The following is an 11193-nucleotide window of genomic DNA, read 5'->3' as shown; positions in this document are numbered from 1 at the left end:
CGTACGTCTCTTTTAGTATGAGAATGTCTAAGTCGCCTGGCTTTGGACCGCGTGCAGCGCGCCACGTACGTCGGGCTACGCCAGATTCTTTTAGTATGAGAAAGTCGAAGTCGCCCAGCTTTGGACCGCGTGCAGCGCGCCACATACATCGGGCTGTGCCCGACTCTTTTACTATGACGCTCGACTCTTTTAGTATGAGGGTGCCTTCGGCACTCAACTTTGGCAAGCGTACAGCGTGTCACGTACATCGGTCTACGTCCGACTCTTTTAGTATGAGGGCGCCGAAGGCGCCCGGCTTTGGAACGCGTACAGCGCGCCACGTGCGTCGGGCTACTCCCGACGTTTTGAGGATGAGGGCGCCGAAAGCGACCGGCTTTGGAACGCGTTCAGTGCGTCACGTACGTCGGTCTACGCCCCACTCCTTGAGTATGAGGGCGCCGAAGGCGCCCGGCTTTGGTAACCATACAGCGTGTCACGTACGTCCCTTTTAGTATGAGAAAGTCGAAGTCGCCTGGCTTTGGAACGCGTACAGCATGTCACGTACGTCGGTCTACGCCCGACACTTTTAGTATGAGGGCGCCAAAGGCGCCCGGCTTTGGAACGCATAAAACGCGCCACGTACATCGGGTTACGTCCGAAGGTTTGACTATGAGGGCGCCGAAGGCGCCCGGCTTTGGAACGCGTTCATTGTGTCACGTACGTCGGTATACGCCCAACTCCTTGAGTATAAGAATTTCGTAACGTGTAGTGGCTTTGGTAACCATACAGCGTGTCACGTACGTCTCTTTTAGTATGAGAAAGTCTAAGTCGCCCGGCTTTGGAACGCGTACAGCGCGCCACGTGCGTCGGGCTACTCCCGACGTTTTGAGTATGAGGGCGCCGAAGGCGCCCGGCTTTGGAACGCGTACAGCGCGCCACGTACGTCGGGTTACGTCCGAAGGTTTGACTATGAGGGCGCCTGCGTACAGCGTGTCACGTACATCGGGCTACGCCCAACACTTTCAAGTACTTATGAGAAAGTCGAATTCACCCGGCTTTGGAACGCGAACAGTGCGTCACGTACATCGGGCTACGCCCGACACTTTAATATGAGAAAGTCGAGGGCGCCTGGCTTTGAACCGCGTGCAGCGCGCCACGTAGTTACATCAGGCCTTCTTTGTATTTTAATAAGTATCCCACTCAATAATAATATTTGGTTTAATGAGATTAGCTTCTCTTAACATTTTTTGTCAATTCGTACTTTCTTAAACTCAAATTTGAACCCACATGTTGGATATATATTATTAATCGGCTTTCACAACCCTTCATTTTGATACCCTACTCGATGCTTTGCACGATATTTTTTCTAAAGGTTGCGTAATATGGCGTATTAAGTCCGCAATATTGGTTTGATAATGTCGTCACATGTTCTCTCATCATCTCACCCGGGATGACGTAAGGATTTTAATGATGTATCGTACGTCTAAATCGGTTAAGGCATTCAGAAGTTAAGGTGGAATAAAGAAACTCACATAAATAAATATATCATCATCATCATCATCTCAGCCTATATACGTCCCACTGCTGGGCACAGGCCTCCTCTCGAGCGCGAGAGGGCTTGGGCTATAGTCCCCACGCTAGCCCAATGCGGATTGGGGACTTCACATACAACTTTGAATTTCTTCGCAGATGTATGCAGGTTTCCTCACGATGTTTTCCTTCACCGAAAAGCGACTGGTAAATATCAAATGAATAAATATATACCTACATACAAACACGAACGCTGAAAACACAATACACTCTCTCTCTCTCTCTCTTTTTGGGCAGTCGTGAAAAAGATGGCACTGTGCAATGAGGGGTAATTGATTTACTGTCGTTTAATTTTGTTGTATTATTAAATCAACATAATTATTCAATTAAATTTGTTGATATCCGTACCCCCTCATCTAAACTTAGAGCTGCTTAGAGTTAATTTGGCAAAATCCTTCCTCGGTGGCTATGCATGTCACGACGTATTAAATTCAGCGCCATCTGTTAGTTTACCAGGGTACTTACTCAATAGTGGTAGCAAATATTTGAATAAAGTTTGCCCCTCATTCCTAAGTAGCGCCATAAGATTCAGGGGCAAACTTAAATCAAGCGAGTGTTGTGGCTACCCCCCCTGTTAGGGGTTAAATTTTTATAGCCTATAACCTGGCCGGAGATTTTCTCGACAGATTAGTAAAGTTTGTATCAAAATCCGTTCAGCCGTTTTCACGTGATGCGCGTTCAAATAAACAGACAAACAGATAAACAGATAAACAGACAAACAGACAAAAAATCTAAAAACTGTTGGAACGTGTTCTGTTATCGATTCTAAGTATCCCCAGCCAACTTTTTTTCAAATATCTTCCATGTACAGACTTTCGACCCTCTACAGCTTTATTATATGTATATAGATAGATAGATAAATGTTTATATACATAGAAAACACCCATAACTCAGGAACAAATATTTGTGATGGACACATAAATACTCTTACCAGGATTCGAACCCGGGACCTCCTGCTTCATAGGCAGGGTCACTACCGACTACGCTAGGAGGCCGTTAAATATATATATATATATATATATATATATATATATGTATAAACATTTATATGTATTTATTTATTTATATATTTCGGGGATCACGGAAACGGCTTTAACGATTTCGAAGAAGTTCCGGATCAAAAGTCCCGGGCAGAACCTAATTCTATATTGCATTAGGTAGGTACTTACCTATGTAATTTTGCAAAGCTAGCTATTTGATAAAATGCATAAGCAATTTAAACTTAATATCTTCTCGTCTCGCTGCCGCCGATGAAAATGCATCTTTAATTAAGTAGGTAGGAACCTACCTATATCAATTCCTCGTTGGAAAAAAATAAGTCACTTAAAGGTCAGAATCGAAGGTCAGACAGGAACGTCATTGAGGTAAACAAAATGTTGATCTTGATTGTCCAGTCTATTTCTGGCAAACGGCACTTAGATTATCTCCTGCCTAAAACAGTTCACATCGAAATTTCATTCCATAACGTTCTGTGTGAAATCAAATGTAATAATGAATTTTCAAGGGGATTCTCGTAATGTCCAATATATAACTGAAAAAGACATCAAATTTGTTCTGAGCGAGTACGGATTTGGGGATTGTGTAGTAGAAAACTATTCAGTGCATTATGTCGGGGACAAAATGGTTGGGTTTGGAGCAGACTACTTGAAGTTGCAAGTACCCGTAACATCAAACAATAAGAGACAGCAACACTACTTTTTCGTCAAAGCAGTATCTCTGACTAATACCGCTAAAGCGAACATGGATAAGGAGATGGGGACATTTGACAATGAACGATTATTTCATGATGTTATCCAAAGGAATATTGCAGTACCAGGTAAGATATTACCTTCCTACCTACAAAATCAAAAATCAAAATCAAAATCAAAAAATATTTATTGTATGGTTATGGGTGAGGTTTACAAAGGTGGTACAAAATATTTATGTTCTCCATATCCTGCCTTACAAAAGCGTACAATATTAGTAAGTTGTCTTAGAACTAAATACTATTTTTAAACTTCAATAACACTTTTAACAATAAACTATGCTAGATAGACTCAATAATAATGAATAACGTGAACTAGCTCTGTAAAAAGTCATTTATGCTATAAAAGCACTGTTTGATTAGCCAGTCAAACAGGCTTTTTTTGAAAGGTAATGATGCCAATTTTTTAAGGTCTGTGGGAAGCTTGTTAAATATTTGTATAAGTACTCATACATATAACGCTTTTTGAAAAATACGGTAAATACCTGCAGAAATATTGTCGGGACTGTCATTGTCATCGCTGATGGTCGGGACATACACCTACCCGGGAAAATGCTTCTAGGACAGCTAGGGTTAACAAACTTTCGACTGTTTCTGTCCTTACTGAAGTACGGCTATGGTGGAAGGGAATAAAGGGTTATAGCCCTTTATTTACGATTGTGTACATATTTTAAGATAGGCGTAGTTGACAACGGCGCAAGTTGCCCCGACTGACCTTATACTTAATAACCATAATTTCTTAATCTACGTATTAGATACCAGTGGCAGAGCGTCTTACAAATGCTAGATGCAAGGCGAAGGAAAACCGATCTTCACGGGCATGTAGATTTAAAAAGAATAGGTAACAAAAGTTTTAATTAGGATTGTTCATTTTTATAGACCCCCATTTTTAGGGTTCCGTAGCCAAATGGCAAAAAACGGAACCTTTATGGATTCGTCATGTTTGTCTGTCTGTCCGTCCGTATGTCACAGCCACTTTTTTCCGAAACTATAAGAACTATGCCTACTGTTGAAACTTGGTAAGTAGATGTATTCTGTGAATACATCTTTTCACACAAAAATAGTTCTACCTGTTAAATTTTGGGGGTTCCCCATACTTAGAACTGAAACTCAAAAAATTTTTTTTCATCAAACCCATACGTGTGGGGTATGTAATGTATGTAAACCGCAATTTTATTATGTTACTTGCTGCTACGGACTTGCTGCTGCTGCCTTCATGGGCGAGTCCGACTCGCACTTGGCTGCTTTTGACAGATAGGTATGGCACAAATATTTAGGGAGCTCGTACTGGCACTAGGCGTTAAATGTTACATTACGAGTATTTAGATATGCACTTTGAACAGTCGCGTATAAATATGATACATTTTTACCATATTCCAATGGATAAAGGTGATAAATTGAATTCATTTTGATGTAATGGACTGTACTTTATTCATGTATTTAATAATTTTCCAATTTACTTCTAGGTATGCAGCCATGGAGTGCACAATTTGTGTCATGCCTCGAAAACGCACTGGTGTTCGAAGATTTGTCAGCTCTACAATATGAAATGAGGAGTAGATTTACCAAATTCGACGAGCAGCACACCCAACAAGCACTCCAAGCTCTGGCTAGATTTCATGCGAGCTCCATCATCTTTGAGGAGACAAGGACTAAAGAATTACAGCGACCTTACACACTTGAAGAACAATATAATGAACAATTGGGGACAGGAGGCTTCATCGAAACAGATTCGTGGTTTATTCAATGCAGAATCGGAGCTTTAGAAGCTGTTAAAGCCTTCTCAAAATATAGGAACTTGGATATCATGAAAATCATTGAAAACCGGTGGAACACCGTGTTTAACTCCGTTTTGATTTTAGCCGAGCCATCTAAGGAGCATCGTAACGTGTTGTGCCATAGAGATTTGTGGAATAATAATATGCTGTTTCATTATAAGAGGCTAGAAGACGGCAGTGTAGTGCCTGACAATTGTGTGTTCGTGGATTTTGCTGCTGTGCGGTGCATGCCGCCAGCGGGCGATGTTATGCAACTTCTTCACTGTAACTTGACGCCTCGTTATCGAAAACAAAACCTCGACTACTTTCTGTCCTATTACTACGACGAACTTAAACTAGTACTTGAGAATCATAGCATAGATATTGAAGAATTTTTAACTAAGTATAACTTTATGAGTTCAGCAAAAGAACATAATCTTTGGGGTCTTGTAACGCACGCGTGCTTAATGCAAACGTTTTGGCTGGATGATGATATGATGACGAACATATCCAAGGATTCTGCGCTGTTCGATGAGATCATGTTGAATGACAAAACTACTTTTATGAAGAACATGATGAAAAACGATAAAGATTACAAAAAAGTGATATTGGAAGTGCTTGACGAGTTTATTGAACAATACATTTTAAATGAAGACGAAATTAAAATATAAATAAGTTATTATGTTAAGATTTCAAATTTTAGTTTATAGGTTAAGGCCTATCATATCTACTTTTATTGTCATGTTTCTCATTGGCATAAAAATTTAATCGCAAAGTTTATTATTTTTAAAACCCTACCGCTCTTAGGGATCCGAAAGTCGGGTGTTTATGTTTTAAAGTAAAGGTTATTATGACAGCTCTGTAGGTAAGGTAAGGCCTGTCCTATTATAGTGTTCCACCTGTGGGGGGCAGGGCGAGGCGCGTGTCGGCCGCGAAGCCGCGCTGCGCCAGGCGGTCTAACAGCAACGTTGCTGACCATCACCGCTCGCCCTCTCCTTCTACACCTGCGGATTCAGAAATAGACCTTAAGCACTTTAATGTGCCTCCAGATTAATAGAATGTTCTTGGGACCTGCTCCCGCAAAACTTATGGTGGTAGCAATCTTTTACGCGGTTTAGCACACTATCGGGCCGGCCATGACTTCGCGCGGCAGCGGCCGCGGCGCCCAGAGGCATTTAGGGTGGTTTGAGACTCAGCGATCCGATCGGAGTAATGCAGGGCCTTCAGGCAGGGCTTTCAAGAATGGGTATTTCAAGCTGAGGTAATTTAAGAAGAGGTCTTTCAAGATGAGGTTTTCGTTTACCCCTTCAGTACCCTAGTTAGTCGAGGGTGTGCAGGAGCGAGAATGTGCTCCAGGCCAAGCTAAGCTGGTGCTTCCTTGGCGGCTTGACTAGCATGGACGTTCGGAGGCGGCGGCTGCGGCACCGGGGTGGTTGAGCTCACCACCACGAAGATCGCAGGGATCGTTTCTCATACTTTATCTAACTGGAGGTCAGACTGTTCTTTTTTTTTAATTTTATAAAGGCGCCCAATATTTAAATATTTTTATCCCTAGTTACCAAGGTCTTCCAGCCTATTGAAACACAGACTCACCCCCTGTGCTCTAAAATTAATACCTATTTATTTAAGTTACGACTGAGCTAGCTATATTATTATAATATTACCACTTAAATTTCTTGTCGGAACGGTAAATATACTTGTTAATACAAATTTCTTTATTACTTTTATTTTATACCACTATAGGGCTCCCCGAACCGTTACAGAACGCCGCAGTACTACTGCACGTAGCGATTTCCCACCAGAGCGGGGTGCGGATGCTCAATCTTTCTAATGCGGAGATCGTCGTTTAAGTACCTTCGCTGGCAGCGGGTGAGTGTCCGCCGGACTTGTCGCGCGGTGTGGTCGACCCGTCCGAGTGATCCTGCAACGTAACAATAGCAATCTCACGTTCAAGCTCAGCACGGTAGGAAAAATACCTATTCAAAATTCATTACCTACCCAATAAATTGGACAGCCTCCTAGTTTTCGTGTAATTTTGAATTCTGTTATAAGAATATCTTATAGATGTCGTTATAGGCATTTCATGCGCACCGAGGGGATTAATGTCACGCCCCTGTATTTTGTTTATGTTTGATTCTAGCAACAAAACATCTATTTATGTAGTTTAATTTGTACCTAGCTTATAGTTAGACACATTAGACTAGGTACCCAGTGGCAGTGGCGTAGCTAGAGGATATGGCGCCCGGGGCAGACACCAAATTTGCGCCCCCTCCCCCTCACCACCAAACGAAATGAACTAACGAAACGAACTAACGAGACAAATACAGTGTACCTACGTTTTTTTAGTACATCGGTGGCTTACGACCCACCTGATGGTAAGCGGTCACCGCATCCTATGGACGTCTACTCTCCAGGGGTGTTACATGCGCGTTGCCGACCATTTTAAAACTTATAAACTTCTTTTTTGGAGATCTCCTTAGACTTAAAAGTTCAATATCGCTTGTGAGTTTGGGATGGTAGACTATTCATTCACAACGCGCCTTTGGACTGATTTGAAGGGTCCAAGGTAGCATCCAGGTGCTCCTGTCCAAAGGTGACAGCAGTACTCAATATATGGGATCAGTCTACCCCAGAGTAAAGTATCGCCTCCCTTTATTGAGCAGACCGAGTTTTTTTGGATACGAGCGCAGCCTACCCAGCAAGGTGGCTACGAAATTATTGGACGTCACTGATGGAGATGTCAACATCGATAGAGGCTCCCAATACTCCCTGACATAGTGTCAGATATGCTATCTGTGAGTTTAGTATCTGTGGCAGGACTGACAACTCTCTCTCTCTATGATTTCCGGCTAATCATGGCTGTACTAATTGTACTTTATAAATCATTTAATAATGAATACAAATGTCTTTAATATCAGTGATTGTTTTAATTAACAATAATAACATAACATGGCGCTGCGGACATAAGAATCACAACGGTATGACAAATATAATAAAACTATTGGGACTAGAGAAAACTTTTGTATGGGACGCCATTTTCTATCATAAAAATGGACATGTTACGACCACCAGCACCCCTGAATCTCTCAGGAAACAACATTAAACAAGCTTTCAATGATTGGAAACAGAAATTTCAACTGTATTTTGAGGCGAGTGGTGCGGCAGAAAGACTATCGGAAAAACAGCAGTGTGCACTCCTGCTGCACAGCGTGGGCGATGAAGGCCTCAGGGTATACAACACATTAGAAAATAAAGAGAAATTAACCTATCAAGAAATACTTAAGGGATTGGAAGAACACTGTAGTCCACCAAGCAATGAGACTTATAATAGACACATATTTTTTAATAGGAAGCAAAAAACTGGGGAAAACATAGAAGACTATGTAACATCACTTAAAAAACTGAGTTTGGATTGTAATTTTGAAAAACTAAAGGATGGACTAATTAGGGATCAGATTATAATAGGGTTAATTGACAACGAACTAAAGGAAGACCTACTCAGTGTAACGGATTTGACCTTGGAGAAATGCATAAATATGAGCAGAGCAGCTGAAACTACAAAAGCTCAAATGGAAACCATCAAGAACAAAAATGAAGTAGCAAGAATAGAAGTGGGAGCGGGACAAAGAAGAACCATGAAAAAGGAGCACTCCAGTGATAAAAGGCAGCCCTCCAGGAGCAGAACCAGAGACCAGTCGTATAGCAGACAGCAGGGTCAAGCGTACAATAGAGACCAGTCCTATAGCAGACAGCAGGGTCAAGCCTACACCAGAGACCAGTCGTGTGGCAGACAGCAGAATCAAACAAACACCAGACGATCTTGTGGCAAGTGTGGCAGACAACACGGATATGCGAAGTGCCCAGCATTCAACAAGAAGTGTGTGAAGTGCGGCAAATACAATCACTTTGCGGCTATGTGCCTAAATAAAATGTGTGGCTCTGTAAGTAAAAAAGACTGGTATATGAAATTAAAATTAAATAATGTAGAAACTATTTTTAAAATTGATACAGGCTCACAAGTTGATATAATAAACTTTGATATTGCTCGTAGATTGAATTTGACGGTGTGTAGGCCTGATGAGGGACTAACTAATTTTGATGGTTCACCAATAAAAACAGAAGGAACATGTAAAGGCACAATAAAATATAAGGATAAGGAATGTTTCACAACCTTTTATGTAGTAAATTGTTGTAGAACAGGTGTCTTAAGCTATTACAGTGGAGTGAAATTGGGAATTGTAATACCTGTAGAGATAGTTAATGAAAATGTAAAAAGTATAGTGCAAAAATATAATAATTTGTTTTCAGGTCTAGGTGAACTTCCATATGAATATAAAATAAAATTACAAGACAATAATGTACCAATTGCTGAGCGACCCCGGAAAATACCATTTCAATTAGAAGAAAAAGTTAAAACTGAGCTGGACAAACTGGAGCATGCAGGTGTCATAAGAAAAGTTAGTGAGCCAACGGAATGGGTAAATTCAATGGTAGTTACAAAGAAACCCTGTGGTAATATTAGAATTTGCTTAGATCCTCAGAATTTAAATAAATACATAATTAGAGAACGGTATAAAATGAGCACTTTTGAGGAATTAGTAGCCAAAATGCCTTCTGCTAAATACTTTAGTGTCTTAGATGCATCAAAGGGATTTTACATGATTAAATTAAGTGAGGACAGTCAGTTATATACAACATTTAATGCAGGAAATTTTGGGAGATATTGTTATAAACGATTACCATTTGGCTTAAATTCAGCTCCCGAAGTGTTTAGCAAATATTTTGCAGATATTTTCAAAGAAATTACAGGAGTAGAGCAATATGTTGACGAGCTCATAGTTTGGGGGGAAACGCTTGAACAACACAATGAACGATTAAATATGGTATTAGAAAAGGCAGAGAAAATGGGTGTTAAATTTAATAAAGATAAATGTCAGTTTGGGGTAACAGAAGTGAAATATGTAGGACATATTTTGAGTGGTGACGGTATTAGACCTGATCTAGAGAAAGTTAGAGCTATTGTGAGTATGGAAGAGCCCAAGAGTAAAAAACAATTGCAAACAATATTAGGAATAGTAACATATGTAGCGAAGTTTGTACCTAATTTGTCAGATGTAACTTATTCATTGAGGGAACTACTTAAAAAAGATTCTGAATTTGTATGGGGTGATAAACAGAAAAATGATTTTGAAAGGCTTAAACAAATGTTAACTTCCCAACCAGTTTTAAAATACTTTGATATGAATACTCCGATAACTCTATCCGTTGACAGCAGTAGCACAGGATTAGGCGCTGTCTTGCTTCAAAATAATGCTCCTATAGCATATGCATCTAAAGCTTTAACAGAAACTCAAAAGTCATGGGCTCAAATCGAAAAGGAACTTTTAGCCGTAGTATATGGATGCCATAAATTCCACCAATATATTTATGGTAGACATGTACATGTAGAGACAGACCATAAACCGTTAGAACATATTTTTAAAAAACCAATGAATGAGACTCCATTAAGATTACAAAGGCTAAGACTTCAATTACAAGGATATGACTTAGAAATTAAATACAGACCTGGTAAAGAACTATTAGTAGCGGATGCTTTATCTAGAGCTTATGTAAGTGACACCATATGTAACAAAGAACTTGATGAAAAAGTAGAATTGCATGTATGTTTAGTGAAACAAGGCATAAATTTAAGTAAAGAAACATGGGATAAATTGAAAATGGAAACTCAAAAAGATCAGGATTTGTGTTTACTAATAAAATACATTCAAAGTGCATGGCCAACATCTAAGGAAATTCCTTTGCAATTAAAATATTATCATTCCATAAAAGATGAACTATATATTTCAGACGGATTAATTTTCAAAAATACTGCAGTTGTTGTACCTAAGTCGTTAAGAAAGGAAATGCTTAGAAAGATTCATTACAGTCACTTAGGTCTTGAGAAATGTAAAAGTAGAATCAGAGGTTTGCTATTTTGGCCATTTATGATAAAAGAATTAGAGGATTTAATTCAAAATTGTGACTTGTGTTTAAAATATCAAAGAAATCACTCCCATGAACCACTAATGTTAAGAGAATTGAGTAATAAGCCTTGGGACATAGTTGGAGCTGATATGTTTTTTA

General features: G+C 40.0%; 2 protein-coding genes across 2 annotated transcripts; both read left to right on the top strand.

The window, feature by feature from the left end:
- Positions 1-2887: 2887 nt before the first annotated feature.
- On the top strand, positions 2888-5741 carry LOC134669355 (uncharacterized). Its single transcript, XM_063526870.1, has 2 exons — positions 2888-3385; positions 4780-5741. Exons 1-2 carry the CDS (start codon positions 3061-3063, stop codon positions 5739-5741), a joined length of 1287 nt encoding a protein of 428 aa, XP_063382940.1. The 5' UTR covers positions 2888-3060.
- Positions 5742-7923: 2182 nt separating this feature from the next.
- LOC134669654 (uncharacterized) lies at positions 7924-9495 on the top strand. The gene is made up of 2 exons (XM_063527330.1): positions 7924-9011; positions 9379-9495. Exons 1-2 carry the CDS (start codon positions 8121-8123, stop codon positions 9382-9384), a joined length of 897 nt encoding a protein of 298 aa, XP_063383400.1. The 5' UTR covers positions 7924-8120; the 3' UTR covers positions 9385-9495.
- Positions 9496-11193: the final 1698 nt, after the last annotated feature.

Source organism: Cydia fagiglandana, chromosome 12 (assembly GCF_963556715.1).
Source record: "Cydia fagiglandana chromosome 12, ilCydFagi1.1, whole genome shotgun sequence".
Lineage (NCBI taxonomy): Eukaryota > Metazoa > Arthropoda > Insecta > Lepidoptera > Tortricidae > Cydia > Cydia fagiglandana.
The sequence above is the reverse complement of the archived record's forward strand: the minus strand, read 5'-3'. Positions and strand labels throughout refer to the sequence as shown.

Excerpts from the sequence above, each read along its gene's own strand:
- LOC134669654 (XM_063527330.1), top strand. The coding sequence starts at position 8,121 with ATGGACATGTTACGACCACCAGCACCCCTGAATCTCTCAGGAAACAAC.
- LOC134669355 (XM_063526870.1), top strand. The coding sequence starts at position 3,061 with ATGAATTTTCAAGGGGATTCTCGTAATGTCCAATATATAACTGAAAAA. Across the intron at positions 3,386-4,779 it reads AAGGAATATTGCAGTACCAG|GTATGCAGCCATGGAGTGCA; the intron begins GTAAGATATTAC and ends ATTTACTTCTAG.